This window comes from Trichechus manatus, unplaced genomic scaffold (genome assembly GCF_000243295.1).
Source record: "Trichechus manatus latirostris isolate Lorelei unplaced genomic scaffold, TriManLat1.0 scaffold00247, whole genome shotgun sequence".
Taxonomy (NCBI): domain Eukaryota; kingdom Metazoa; phylum Chordata; class Mammalia; order Sirenia; family Trichechidae; genus Trichechus; species Trichechus manatus.
Window position 1 is genome coordinate 1,484,873 of NW_004444183.1, and position 16,113 is coordinate 1,500,985.

At 40.1% G+C, this 16,113-nt stretch overlaps 1 protein-coding gene across 1 annotated transcript in view; it reads right to left on the bottom strand.

Annotated features, from left to right (window-relative positions):
• The window catches only part of ABCA13 (ATP binding cassette subfamily A member 13), a 527,556-nt gene that overhangs the window by 298,638 nt on the left and 212,805 nt on the right, over positions 1 to 16,113 (bottom strand). Inside the window, 2 exon segments of the mRNA XM_023724448.1 lie at positions 12,704 to 13,010; positions 13,926 to 14,102. Of these exon segments, the coding sequence (XP_023580216.1) occupies positions 12,704 to 13,010; positions 13,926 to 14,102 (484 nt within the window).

A 16,113-nucleotide genomic window follows, 5' to 3' on the forward strand; every position in this document is an offset into this window, starting at 1 on the left:
TGGAAGAGTGTAGTCAATGTCACTGAACTGTGCATGTAGAAATTTTTGAAATGGTGTATCTTTGGCTATGTGTATTTTCACCAAAAAAAAAAGGTTGAGAAGTTAGAGGGTTGATATGTTGTGGGGTTGTTAACCAACGTCATAAAACAACATATGTACTTCTGTTTCATGAGAAACTATTTGTTCTGTAAGCTTTCACCTGAAGTACAATAAAAAAAAAAAAAAATACCCTTCTTGAAGGCTAGGAACATACTCTGAGTCCCACTGTGGTGTCAGAAGCCAACTCTATCCCTAACCCTATTTCCAGGAAAACAGAGGAGGGAGGGCTATGTAAAGAATCCACATACTTAAAGGAAACACTCTGTCTCTGCAGCAGTGGAAAAGAGAGCCTTTGAGTTGTGTAAGTATTAATGTCACCTGGCCCACATCACCAACAGACTCTCTTGCAAATAACTGGTCAGTAATACTCAATTCATTCAAAATGAATAGAAAAAAACAAAAATTCCAGCATATCAATAAAGGAGGTTAAGAGACACACAACTATTAACAAATGAAGAGTACGTTCCAAAAAGATGATAATATGGAGAAGACGAAAGCTGAAAATAATTTTTTGCTACGAACTAGAAGTATTTAATAAGTCAATCACTTCTATAAAGAAGATCATACAGTAGAAATGTTAGAATTTGGGGAAGAGATGGCAAGATAGAATATGTTTGTATTTCATACTATTAAAGAGGTAACCTCATCTATATAAAGAAGCTATACGATGCATTCTGCATATATACCTGAAACAAAATGCTTCAGAAAAGTTTAAAATAAAAGGACAAGTAAAGGCATATCAAGCAAATGGAAATTAAAATGAAAGAAAGAAGAAGGTGAGGATGATGAATGAAAAGGGTAAGAAAATACAGCAGAGGTCACCATTTTAATATCATACAAGCTAGAACACAAAGAAGACTAAAATCCTCACATAAACAACATTATGACAAATAGAGAAAGAATTTAAGTTGTCAACGATATCACTCTACTTGGATCAACAATCAACATCCACAGAGGCACAGCAGTCAAGAAACCAAATGATGTATTGCACTGGGCAAATCTTCTGCACAAGCTTTAAATTTTAAAAAGCATAGAGGTCATTTCGATGACTAAGGTGCTTCAGACTCAAGCCGGGTCTTGTCAATCACCTGATATGCATGAGAAATTGGATAATGAAAAAGGAAGATAAAAGAATTGTTGTATTTGAACTGTGATGTTGACAAAGAATATTGAATATTCCATGGACTGTTAAAAACAAATAGCTCAGTCTTAGAAGAAATAAAACCAAAATATTTCTTAGAAGCAAGGATGGCATGTCTTTGACTCACTCATTTTTCTCTTGTCATTGGTAAAGACCAATTGCTAGACAAGAACATCAAGTGTCATAAAGTAGAGGGCCAGTGAAAGAGAGGGAAACTGTCAATGAGATGGATGGGCACAACAGCTGCAGCAATGGATTCAAACATACCAACGATCATGAAGATGGTAAAGAACCAGGCAATGTTTCATTCCATTAGACCTAACAGATGGCATGTAACAGATGACAACTAACAACAAAAACGTGTGCCAAGTAACATAGCACCAACATGCAAAAGGCAAACAGGAAAAAGAGACAGAGACAACCAAGTATTAGTAGACTATAACTTACCAATGACAGAGCAAGAGGGCAAGAATTATGGATACAGAATTACTAATAACAAAATTAACAAAATTCTCCAATAATAGGAAATTACAAATTCTTTCCATGTACCACATAACATTCATACAAGTAGATTATACATTAGCTGACAGAGGAAAAAATGCCATAAATCCAAAAAGTGAAAATTAAACAGGCACTATTTTCTGATTGCAATGCAAACATTAGAATTTATCACCAGAATTTGCCAATTTAGTATATGATCCAATTTTTGGATTTTATCATTCTGATAGTGTTATGAATTGAATTGTGTTCCCCAAAATATAAGTACAAATCCCAACACCTTTACCAGTATATGTAATCCTGTTTGGGAATAGGATTTTCTATATTATGATAATGAGGCCATATCAGTGTAAAGTATGTTCTAAATGTAATAACTTCTGAGATATAAAAAGAGCAGATTAGACACAGGAGTGAGGGCAAAAGCGGGGAGATAGACGCCACTTGAAGATTGCCAAGGTACCGAGGAAGAGAAGCCGAAAGACACAAGAATCTTCCCCCAGAGCTGATAGTGAGATAGCTTTCCCCTTTCGTTGGTGCCCTGAATACTTATAGCCTCCTAAACTGTGAGAAACTAAATTTCTGTTCTTTGGAGCCACCCACTTGCGGTATTTATGTTATAACAGCATTAGCTATCTAAGACAGGTTTTTAAAAATGCTATCTCAAAGTAGTTTTCATTTGAATTTCTCTTATTATAAGTTAGCTAAGTAATCTTTCATATGCTTAAAATTTCTGAAAATTTCCTCTTGGAAATTAAAAGAAGTTTTACTTGACTCTTGGGTCAAAGAGAAAGTAGAAACCTGTATTGCAAGTATCTAGAAAACAATGAATTTTTAACTGCATATCAGATTCGGCAGAAGTAAAAGTGGGGTGGTTGGCAGAAAAGCCATAACATTAGGTACCTACATAATTTAAGGAAGAAAAAAAAAAACACTAAAAATAAGTGAATTAAACATTGACCTCAAGTTATAAAAGAAATAACAAATACATTAGAAAAGACAAAAAAGAGAATCTGGCTCACTGGAAAAAATAACAAGAAAATAATGAAACTATTACTGACCCTTATGAATTTATACAAACAGGAAGAAGAAAACATGTTAAAGGGATAGTAATCAGAGACAGAACGGAAATGAAGAAGGACAAAGTGGGGGGGAAAGAGAAGGGGAAAATGATTTCATTTTTTGACTGCTATTCTTTCTAGAATATGAATAACTTTTGGAGGTTCATATTTGAAATTGAAGCATTATATGCCTCTACTCACTTCTGCACTGGAGCATCAGGTCCTTAAGAGGTCCTTTGATTCTCATCCCTTGGGACTCTCCAACAGACGAGGGCTTACTGGTAGAGCAAATTTCTGCATTTTCTAGTTCTCTGCCCTTAGTATGGTCCTCCAATTCCTGATCTACAAGCTTCCTGAAGGCAGGGACTACATCTTTTTTCACCATCACGTATTAAGTACCACAATGCATGACACGTATCAAGTACTCAACAAATACTTTTCCAAACAAATAAATAGCACAAAAGCTTTCAGTTTAACTCTTATCAATATTTTATGATTTTAAATATGTAAACTATGCATCAAAAGGAATGTTCCCACAACAAAAAATAACCATTGCTTTAGAAGAGGATATGAAGAGTGATTTTGGTGATTTTGTTTCTCCATTTTCTAAACTCTTGACAATCATTTGTTTATAAAACGAACATTCAAATATATACATTGTTATTGTTCACTGTGGTCAAGTCAGCTCCAACTCATGATGACACCCAACGCAACAGCATGAAGCAGTGCTTGGTCCTGTGCCATCTTCATGATCTTTGCTTTGCTCCAGTCCACTGTTGCAGCCACTGTGTATTCTGAGTGCCTTCCAACCTCGAGTGCTCATCTTCCAGCATCATATCAGACAATATTCTATCAGACATAGAGATTTCATTGGCTAATTTTCAGAAGTAGATTGCCAGGCCTTTCTTCCCAGTCTTAGTCTGGAAGCTCCACCGAAGCCTGCCCAACATGGATGACCCTGGTGATATTTGAAACACTAGTAGCATAGCTTCCAGCATCATAGCAGCATGCAAAGCACCACAGTATGACAAACTGACAGACTGGTTGTGATAAAATACACACACACACACGCACACACACATAGATATATCTATATATGCATGTGTGTGTGTATGTACCAGTGATGTCTAAGTGACCTCAGGAAATAACAGTATCCATTCCCCTCCCTATTGGCAGGAGACCATAGATCAAGCTAATATGCTCCAGACTCTTCTCTGCATTTATCCCTACTCTGGAACCCAAATAAAAGCATTATCACTAAACTTCCTAACTAGAAAATTAAACTCGCTTATATATTTAGGCTTTTTTAAAAGGATACTCTGATCTTCATACACATTTATTTTAATTGTCACCATTTCTTCTTCTGAAGGATTACAAGTCCTTGATCTACATTTTAATAACCCTGTGTTAATAGTGTTTTATCTGTGGCTTACCTCTATTAGCACTATCAAGTGAGTTCAAAGAAACAAAAGTGATGAGCATGGTCAGCTACACAGGTGGATCAAAATTGCACATAATAGGAAGAACCACACAGAGAAACTGTTCCTGTTGTTGCTCCAAGGCAAGCCTTTGATTCAAGTACAGTGTGGTGGTAAATTTTCAGCCCCCACTCCCCACATCAGACTCTACCCACTCCCTTCCTCCCTGCCATTCCCTCCCCTGCCTCCATCACCACCACCACCCAGGAGCAGTCCTTGTTAATCTTAGGCAGAGCCTAGAACACTGCCTGCAGCAGCTACTAAAGAGAAGGACCACGGCCGTGCCTTGTCAGACCTGAGCCCCAGCCATTTGGTCTCTTGGTCTCTTGCTTTCTCACTCTCTCCCTTTCTTCTTTTCTCTTCCCTTTCAGGAAACTTGGTGAGCAACTTGATTTTGTTCCTGCTCCTTGTCAGTTTTTTTAATACGGTCGCTATGAGATGGAATCAACTACAGCAGTGAGCTTTCGGTTTGGTTTGCTAGTTTTCGGTCTTCAATAGCCTTTGTCAACACAATTGGCTGGAGTCCAGTAAGGAGTGAAGGGTATAAGATGGTGTAACCCTCAGGGGAAAAAACCTGAACCTATCTGAGTCTCAATTTCTTCAGCTGTACTTATTTTACAAGGTTCTTAGAGGATCAATGAGACAGTGTCTTTGAAAATGAGATAAAAATTTAAGAGAAGCATTATTATTGCTGCTTTCAAGGGAGAAGAACATAGAGAAATCAAATCAATAATTAACTGGGATTTTAACCAAACTCCATCCTCCCCTGCCCCACAGGAAGCTCAGTCCATAAGAGGTTTGTATGGCGTGAGAAAGTGAAAGATTGTAAGTTCATAAAATGGAATTAATATATTTCTTTTACCCACCAGACTGGGTTCATCAACTGATCACATGACTTCCAGTCCTGAACAGTGGCCCAGGACAGGATGATAGGGTGGGGGGTGGAGGGGGACTTCTAACAGCTTTGAGCTCTGAGGATTATCAGGAACATGAAATTCTGCTGAAAACAATGACTATTTAATAATTATAAGAGCAAGAGAGACGTTCATTAAAGTTACTCTAAGTAAATCCCTAGGAAAAGAAACACATAAAAATGTATAAAATGAGAAGTTGTCTCGCTGGTTTGTTGTGGATCAAGCTGACATTTTTTGAAAGCAGGAATTCAACATTTCAGGCATGAATCCCTGTCAACTCTTCACTGTTGACTTCTCCCAAGACAAATCAAAGTACAGATGCAGTGATTCCCTGGAGCCATCGATCAGCTAGACCCAACAAGCTCACCTTCTCCTTCTCTTGGACCCAACTCCAGGGTCCTGTGAATTGATGGAATATAAAAGCAGTAGAAGAAATAATAGCCACCCTTCCAATGAAATCTTCTTTTTACACAGAAAACAATTCTAGAGTACTGGTGTGTTTTTCATTTTCTGAAAACTTTCGTATTAAGTTGGCTTCCTCTTTGAAGCAATATATTAACATCTGAAATTCTATTCAGGAAGTACACTGTGTTTTCAATCATAAAAGTGGGCTTATGATAACTGCCAGTGAATCATAGGCCTGAAAAGGACATTAAATTTCACATAGTCCTGCTCTTGATCCAACTCTGCAATCTTAAAATAACATTTCAAAATGCATGTCCCTCACAACACTAGCTCCTTCAGCTGCTAATAGATATCACAGGAAAAAATAGAGATCTGTATTCAAAGAAAATGGAAAATGCTTAGTTAAATAAAGTTAAACAGGTTTTATTACTATGAATAGCCATGTTCCTATCTGTAGTCGGTTGCTCTACTTATAAAGAAGGTTTCTGTCTCCTCAACTATTCAAGGACATTGCTTCCCTCTTTCTTTTATACACTATCAGATTTTCCCTCTTACTGGAGTATTTGAATCTCTGGGTGGTGCAAATAGTTAATGCTCTCAGCTGCTAACCAAAGGTTGGAAGTTAGAGTCCATCCAGAGGTGCCTTGAAAGAAAGCCCAGGCTATCTATTTCTGAAAAATCAGCCATTGAAAAGCCAATGGAACACAGTCCTGTAAGTACAAATGGGGTTTCCATGAGTTAGAATGGATTCAGCTGCAACTGTTTTTTGTTGTTGTTGTTTTATTCTCATTAGCATCCTATCATTAAAAAAAGGAACCTCTGTTTTCCCAAATTCCCTGCCAGCCCTACCCCTGTCTCTGTTTCCATTTGTAGCAAATCTGAGAGTTGTCTGAACTCACAGCCTTACAGTCTACTCTTCCCAGTCTTTCTTTGTCCACTCTAATCTCTCACTGCTTCATGGAAACTGATGTTCATGGGGTCCCTGACAACCTTTGCATTGCTAAATCCAAAGTTCAACTACTATCTTCATCTTATTTTACCAATGAGCTACATTTGGCACACCTGATCACTTCCCCTTTAGGGAGTCACCTGCTCCACTTGGCCTCCAGGACTCCACACTCTCTTGGTTTTCCTCCTACCTCTCTGACGTTCTCTCTCAATCTTTCTTGCCTAGTCCTCCTCTTTTCTCTGACCTGTGATCATTGGTCCTCTTTGTTTCTCTATCTACATGCCCTTCCAAGGTAATACCATCCAATCTCAAGGTTCTAAATACCATAAATACTTGGAGGTCAACATGTCCTGACTCCATGAGAGAGAACAATAGAAGCTTCAAGTTTAGAACCTTCCCAGACTCTGCCCTGTGTGTGTCTTCCTTTGGTTGATTCTAATCTGTACCCTTTCCCCATAATAAACCACGACAATGCGTATAGTAGCTTTCAGTGCGTCCTTAGTTTTGTGAGTGCTTCTAGAGAATTATTAAACCTGAGGGTGATTTGGGAACCCCTAAACTTGCAGTTGGTGTCAGAGTGAGGGTGGTTTTGAGGTTTGTGCCCTCAACCTTCTCAGTTTGGTTAACTCCAGGTACGCTTATAGACTATTCTCCACACAACAGTCAGAGCAAACCTTTACAAGTTAGATGACATCGCTTCTGCTCAAAACCCTCCAACGGCCTCCTATGTCACTCAGATGTCCTGCACCACACAGTCTGTGTTAGCACTTTGATTTCATCTCCTACACTCTTACCCTTGTGCACTCTGCTTCAGTGATTGTTCCCACACCAGGCTGCTCCCACCATAAGGCCTTTGCATCATCTGTTCCTCTGGCCTGGAACACTGTCTTCCCATGTCCCTGTATACCCTTCAAGTCTTTGCTCAAATGTTACCTTCTCTGCAAGATCTACTCTAACCACATTAATTCCAGTGCCTCCTCTTGGTTCTTCTGGTCCCCTTTGCACTACTCCTTATCACCTTGTGTCACTTATCACCTTCAAACATTCAATACAATATTTTTCTTTATTGTATATGTGATGTCTCTCCTTTACTGGACTGTAAGTGCCACACGAGCAGGGATTTTTACCTGATTCCTTCACTGATGCACTCCAAGCCTAAAGACTGACAAATAGTAAATGTAGTTGAATAAATTAATAAATTAATGAATATTATGTAACTTGTTCAGTAAGCAGTAAGAAACCAGTGAAGATGTGTGGTATATGATGCAAACTGTGTTTTAGAATTAACTCAGGGGACTGAGTGCTGGATTCTTGTTAAGACCTCAGACTACATCTCAATCACTCACTCGCAGATATACTAAGCCCTCAAAAAAATATTTACTTTCTAAAATTGGAAATAAAGGGAGAATATAAGACAACCAGAGATTTAAAATATTTAAATGTAAGTGTAAAATAATATTTTCAAGAAGGTTTGTAGTGGTTTCCTGGTGACCAGATGAAGAGAAGGGATTTCATGACACCAGAATCATGCTTTATGTCATGGGTTGAACTGTGTCCCCCTGAAATATGTGTAAACTTGTTTAGTCCATGATCCCCAGTATTGTGTGGCTATCCTCCATCTTGTGATTGTAATTTTATGTTAAAGAGGATTAGGGTGGGATTATAACACCCTTACTAAGGTCACATCCCTGATCCAATGTAAAGGGAGTTTCCTTGGAGTGAGGCCTGCACCACCTTTTATCTTACAAGAGATAAAAGGAAAGGGAAGCAAGCAGAGATGGAGGGACCTCGTGCCACCAAGAAAGAAGTACTGGGAACAGAGAGCATCCTTTGGACCTGAGGTTCCCGTGCTGAGATGCTCCCAGACCAAGGAAAGATTGATGAGAAGGACCTTCCTCCAGAGCTGACAGAGAGAGAAAGCCTTCCCCTGGAGCTGACACCCTGAAATTGGACTTGTAGCCTACTAGACTGTGAGATAATAAATTTCTCTTTGTTAAAGCCATCCACTTGCGATATTTCTATTACAGCAGCACTAGATGACTAAGACAGAATTTAGTACCAAGAGAGTAGAGTGCTACTCTAACGCATACCTAAACCGCGGAAGCAGTTTTGAAACTGTAAATGGATAGAGGACCAGCAGCAGCAGAAAAACAGAAGCAGCAGAGGACCGGCAGCAGCAGAACAAGGAGACTGGCATGAGATGGCAATGGAGCCGACCCACGGAGCAAAAGAGCTGAGTGCCTTTGAGCAAGAGCTTTTCTGGTGAAGTGGGGTGCCTCTGGGCACTTATCAGTGGAGCAAGAGAGCTCAACGCCTTCTGGCCAAAGTTTACTGGCTGAGTGGGGTGCCTCCAGGCACTTATCAGTAAAGCTACAGAGCTTTGGAACACTTGCCCCCATAGGGCAGATGCAGGCATGAGGCCCCAGAGGCCGAGAGGCCAAGGAACCAGGAAGCAGAAGCTGAAGAGACAAGGAATACAGGAAGCAGAGCTGCCTCAGTCACAAAAGGTCTGGCCTCGATTTCTGGGGTCTCAAGGGGTGGAACCATGGCCTCTGGTGTTTCTAAGGTAGAGTCACCACTCATATGGACTAGGAGAATGGGGCCGCCTAAAGCCGAGGGAGCAGAGTTGCTGTCCCAGTGGGCCTGGAAGGTGGAGCTGAAGCCCAGGGCCGAAGGGCCTCCACTCAGAATCCAGAGAGCGTGGCCATTACCTAGAGCCTGAAGGGCAGAGCTACTGTGTGAATGGTCTCAGAGAACAGAGGATTATTTTCAAAGCCTTGAGGGCTAATGTAATGTGTTCTGCTGACTTGCTTGGTGCCCATTATGCCTTCTTTCCCTGCAACTTCTTCCATTTGTAATGGAAATGTCTAGCATGTGCCTGCCTGTTGCACCGTTGTACCTTTGGAAGTAGATAACTTGTAATCTAGATTTCACTAATGAAGAAGAATTTTTGTATTTTGGACTTGGAGTTGATTTAAGACTTTTGCTATGATATGATGTGGTGAATGTGTCTTACATGTAGCAAGGGCATGAATTTTAGGGGGCCAAAGAGTGGAATGTCATGGATTGAATTGTGCCCCCCAAAAATATGTGTAAACTTGGTTAGTCTATGATCCCCAATATTGTGTGGTTGTCCTCCATTTTGTGACTGTAATTATATGTTAAAGAGGATTAGGGTGGGATTATAACACCCTTACTAAGGTCATATCCCTGATCCAATGTAAAAGGAGTTTCCCTGGGGTGTGGCCTGCACCACCTTTTATCTTACAAGAGATAAAAGAAAAGGGAAGTGAGCAGAGATGGGGGGACCTTGTACCACCAAGAAAGAAGCACTGGGAGCAAAGCACGTCCTTTGAGCCTGGGGTTCCTTTGTGGAAAAGCTCCTAGTCCAGGGGAAGATTGATGAGAAAGACCTTCCTCCAGAGCTGACAGAAAGAGAAAGCCTTCCTCTGGAGCCAATGCCCTGAATTTGGACTTGTAGCCTACTAGACTGTGAGAGAATAAATTTCTCTTTGTTAAAGCCACCCACTTGTGGTATTTCTATTATAGCAGCACTAGATGACTAAGACACCTTGATACACAAACCTGTTGCCGTCGAGTCAATTCGGACTCATAGTGACCCTATAGGACAGAGTAGAACTGCCTCACAGAGTTTCCAAGGAGCAGCTGGTGGATTCAAACTGCTGGCCTTTTGGTTAGCCACCAAGCTCTTAACCACTGGGCCACCAGGGTTCCTCCTCGATACCCAGCTAACTCCAATTTTCCAGGCACAAATGTTTTTCATGCATAAGAATTTATCTTCAAAAAGTGAAAAGGCACATTTTCACCCATCTTACTCAAAGACCCCTTTCAAATCTTCTTATAATACTGTTCAGTAGGAATAATTAACCATTTATCCAGGTCATCTCTTATCTTTCTGTCAAGATACTTTCAGAGCATATGTTGTTCTTTCCAACACTACTTCCTGGGAACTACCCTGTTTTAGGGTAAAAGAAGTAAAATCTGCTGTCTCCTCCTATGAAAAGGTGCAGAGGGAATTTGCACCTTCCTACCACACCAGTAGAATCCTCTCTTCATAGGCGGAGACAGTAGCATACTTTAGGGACAGAAGGAAGCTGTCAGAATGGGAATATTTTTGATAGTCACCTAAAAGAATAGCATCATAAAAAGTTGATTTCTCCAAATATCTAAAACAAGTCATTATTTCCTATATTTCCTGGGTATTTGAGATGTGTATAAACAGGGACGGATTATCCAACAAGCAAGTTAAGCACAGGCTTACTTGCGCTTACTTACTAATCTGTAGTGAACGATTTCACATGAGTTTCATTTTGATCTGCTGTGGTGAAACCCATGTGAAATTGTTCACTATAGATTAGTAAGTGAGCACAAGTAAGCCCATGCTTTCCTTGCTTATTGGATAATCCATCCCTGAATATAAATTATTTTTGCATGACATCTGGCCAGGAACAGTTTTCTGATTTCTGCTCTTGGTGCTACCAGTTCCAAGAAAAATGCTTCAAGAGTAGAAAATCACTGGCAGAAATTTTTCAAAGCCAAAAATATTATAGCTTTGAAAAAAAAAAAAAAGAAAAGCTTTCATTTGACAAAGAAGGAGGTTAACAGGTTTACTCAAGATTTGCATAACAAGACATTCCTGGATTAAAATGAAACCTTGATCTCTTTATTCCTGACCCTTTGTTCTCTCTACTTCACTCCAAGATAAGCACAATCAGGATGTCTTCAGCCTATCACAGCAAGAAGGTTCTTCCACAGCACCATCTTCTCTATCAAAAATGTATTGAGTTCCAAAAAAAAAAAGGTTGAGAAGTTAGAGGGTTGACATGTTGTGGGGTCGTTAACCAATGTCATAAAACAATATGGGTACTACTGTTTCATGAGAAACTATTTGTTCTGTAAGCCTTCACCTGAAGTACAATAAAAAATTAATAAAAATGTATTCAGTAGTTATTATTTATAAGGCACATCAATAGACAGGAGGAACGGGTTACATCAAGTTTTCTGGTCTTTCACTCATTTGCCCTGGCCCCAAATCACATGGGAGGTAGTCCTGACTTCTGTACTGTGATAAACTGGTCTGTGTCAATCAGGGGTGTTTCCTGCAACATCTCAGTGGAAGATGACTGTCACGTGTTCTCATAACTAATAGCTGATTTAAGGTCGTCTCTTTAACAACATCACCTCCAGCCACTTGCTTTCTAGTGTGCTTGAGAGAGAGTGAGAAAGTGGTGACATCATAGCCAGTACTGCAGGGACTCAAACATGCAGCCTGTGTTACCAAGGTCTAGGCATGGGAGTAGAGTGCTTGTGAGAACAGTAGTCATAATATGGAAACAAAAGAAGGTGGAATCCACAGCCCACAGCACTATGTCTCAAGCCCTTTCACGGGCTTTAAAGTGCTTTCATCATCCGACCCTACCAAGACGTCCAAGCACATTCTTTCCTGCTCCCAAACACAGTCACAGAGCACTGGTGAGACCTACCCCTCCACTCAGGAAACACCCCTCTAAGTAACCTGTCCTCCATATGCCTTCTGTAATGCCAGCGTGACCTCTCCTTCAAGTCGTCTTGCCCAGATGGGCCAGCCCTTAACTGAACTTCCTCTTCTCTCTAGTCCTACAGATGTCCCCAGCCGAATCACACAATTTAACACTTAAATATCCTCTGCTTACTTCACACTTGCAAGGCCTCCATGGAATCCCTCACCACCCCTGTCCAGGACACGGCACACAGATGAGACACAATGCACATTTCTTACAGATTTGCACTGAAGAAGTAACCTTCCTCTGTTTCTCTTGTTAACACAGGTGGAATCTGGAGGCAGATATGCAAAGTCCTATAAATATTACTCGTCAAAATTATTCTGAAGTGCGTTTAAAACTATGGACGACTAATGTCAAATTTAAAGCTCCATTTCATCACATCTCTTAACAATTATTTTCCTACATGAATATTTCAGGCATATAAAATAACGAACCTCAAGAAAATAGAAGAAGGGAAGAATTTTTTTTTTTTTAATGCTCCTTGGGATGACTACAGAAGAGCCCGAAGATTTTCTCTTTCACATTTTGCAAGTGCAAACCCCTTCCCACTGTAAGTGGACATTTGAAGGAAGCTCAGCTCCAGTCCCAGGTACTCACAGATCTCTGGTATGGCAGGGATACGGAATTGCCTGCACCTGTGCTGCTGGTTCTGGCGCATCCTGCCTTGTCTGCACCGAGATGATGGCCCTCTCGAGCATGTCTTGCAACGGGACAAAGATATAGTTATATTTGAACCCGTCAGCTGGTAGACTCTGTGGATGGAACTTCCAAGAGGGGTTTTTTACCAAATCTGTTCTCATGCTGTATAAGACACTGGTCCGAATTGTATATGTGACATGAGGCGGCAGTTTGACAGACACTGACCGTAAGTTTTTGTTGACTAAGGAACTGTTGAATATAATACCTAGAGGCAGAAAAGAAACAGTAAAGGATTACAACATAGGGAGGGGCTCACTCAATGCCAGCATTGGATCAGAATTGGGAAACTGAAAGTACCATTAGAAGCATCGTCCCAGCCCTGAGACCCAGGGTGGTAAAACTGACAGGTGTTAGGCAAGCATTTAGCTGTGAGTTAGAACCAAGATGTCCTAATTCTTAGTCCAATGTCCCTTTTTTTTTAAATAAATAAACTATAGTGCAGTGTCATCAATACAAAGAAGCCATTTGTTTTGCATTTTTGCAGGACTTGTAAAATTGCACTAAAAACCCAAACCAAACCAAACCCATTGCATCGAGTCGATTTCAACTCAAAGCCACCCTATAGGACAGAGTAGAACTGCCCCATAGGGTTTCCAAAGAGTGGCTGGTGACTTCGAACTGTTGACCTTTTGGTTAGCAGCTGGGCTCTTAACCACCACACCACTAAGGCTCCAAAACTGCACTAGGCTGTTCAAATATCAGACTTCCTTCTCTCAAGTTCCAGGTGCATTCCTAAGAATCCATCTCTTTGGGATTATTGATCTTTCAAAACTTAAACATGGATTCTGTATTCAGTCACACAAATTCCTTGAAATTCATGTATAAAGCCTCAATAAAAATAAAATAAACTTGACTAAAAAAGAATATAAAACAAAACATCATATTTAAAAAAAGAACACATACATATCTTGAATAGGTGAACAATTAATGGATGGAGATGAATTGCCCATTGTCTTGTCTTTTCTTTTTCCCAAGATATCAAAATACAATGATAAAAGTAACGATGAGAGGAAATTATTTTCCTTCTGAGCCATTATAATAGATTTTAGGGAGAAATATGCAATATGACAGCCTATTTGTGCTCGCGCCTTTGTGGGCATAGTTTTCACTGAACGCTTACTGGCCAAGAAATTGTTCCTCTGCATGAGTTCATGTGCTTTAATCTCCAGGAGGTCAACAGATTCGTGCGCCTGGAAGCGGTTCAACTCCACACAGGAGGAGACATTTACCAAGATGTGGCCCAGGAACTGCAGCTGTCCAACCCCTGTGTGGTTAAATATCCTGTCCAGCATTCCTCCTGAGGGAAGGGAAATTACAACAAGTTAACTTTGGTTTCAGGCCAGTGCTTACTGCTGGAGGCTGTGCAAAAGAACTTGAAAATGAATACAAATTCCTTCATTAAAAATTACTCAAAAGAGTCCAATTTTGTCTATATGCAAACTTTGCTACTTATTTACTGAGTGTAAACTTTTTAAATGCATTCTCTATAATGGTTATGCTTATACGTAAATGAGAAGAATACAGTTAAGATACAAGGGTGAGGGCTCAGGACAGTTGTTTGGACCAAAAGAACATCTGGCAGTGGCGATGGATAGAAGAAACACAGAGGAGAAAGTTTTCAGAGATAACTCAGGAGGAAAACAAAAAGGCTGATGCTCCAACCTGGAGTCAAGTAGTTCTAAAAAACACTCCTTAAGTGAAGCAGCAGCAGGTATTTTATGAAAGTCATTTTATAAAATTAATTTTGCAAAAACAATTATCAAGGAATATCACAATGAGGAAATAAGATCTTCCTATGGAATCTGTCTTGAATTTGTGCATTTGAAATGGAAATGTAGTGATAAATGTAAATTTGGAAACACCTTTGCTATTGAGGCTGAACTTCAAACATTTTTGAAGCAAAAACACTGAGGACATCTCAGTATTGTAGCTCTGGTTTCAGGAAGGAGGTGGAACACAGTAGATACAGACATGAAAAACCAAATGATCTAGAAGTAAGGCAGTGTGGGGAAAATGCTCAGACCCAACCTGGACCAACTAACCCACCTAGAGAGGTCAAGTGACTTACAAAAGATAACAGAATTCAATAAGTGGCAGAGCTGTTGTGAGACCTGAGCTCCTCCAGGCCTTTTTTTTTTTTAATAGACTACTTTTTTAGAGCAGTTTTAGGTTTAAAGAAAAATTGCACAAAAACTAGAGTTCCTAATTACCCCCTCCCCACTGCGCACAATTTCCCCTATTATTAATATCTTACAATGATGTTGCACATTTTTTACAACTGATGAACTAATATTCATGCATTGTTATAACTCAAGTCCATAGTTTACATCAAAGTTCTCTCTCTGTGTTGTACAGTCCTACAGGATTTGACATATGCATAATGTTACGTGTCAAGTATTACAGTATCTTACAGCATGGTTTCATTGCCCTAAAAATGCCCTGTATTCCACCTACTTGCCCCCTAGCCCCAGTCTAGGTTTGTCTTTCTTCATACAGCTCTTCAGTAGGAGACACTGTTAGACTCCTGGGGCATCCCACCCCATTACTGTCACTAAAAGGGAGGGGCAAATGTGCTTCACCTGTGGGTGTGTGAAAGGCAGCAGCCCCACTAGGCTCATTGTGTGGGAAAACCTGTGCATCAAGTGGGCAGTATTCACAGTCGAGTTGTCTCTACTCGAACGCAGTCACCCACCCAGCTCAGGCTCTGCTCCTCACTGAGATCCCAAGAGAGTCTTTCACTTAGAACTTTATTTTAAAAATCCAAGAATTAATCAAGAGGAACTGAACATGCATGAAACATACTGGCATGTTTTCACACACACAACACACGCAAAAATGCATAGAAAACCACAGAAACTATGTAGACAAAATCATAATGTAAGACCCAGGTGTAAATCCATCCACCTACGGTCACCTGATTTTCGACAAGGGCCCAAAGTCCATCAAATGGGGAAAAGACAGTCTAACAAATGGTGGTGACAAAACTGGATATCCATCTGCAAAAAAATGAAACAGGACCCATACCACACACCATATACAAAAACTAACTCAAAATGGATCAAAGACCTAAATATAAAGCCAAAAACTATAAAGTTCACAGAAGAATAGGACCAATGCTACAGGCCCTAATACATGGCATTAACAGGATAGAAACCATAAACATCAACACACAAACCCCAGAAGTTAAGCTAGATAACTGGGATCTTCTAAAAATCAAACACCAATGCTCTTCAAAAGACTTCACCAAAAGAGTAAAAAGAGAACCTACAGACTGGGAAAAAATTTTTGGACAGTACAAGTCAGACAAA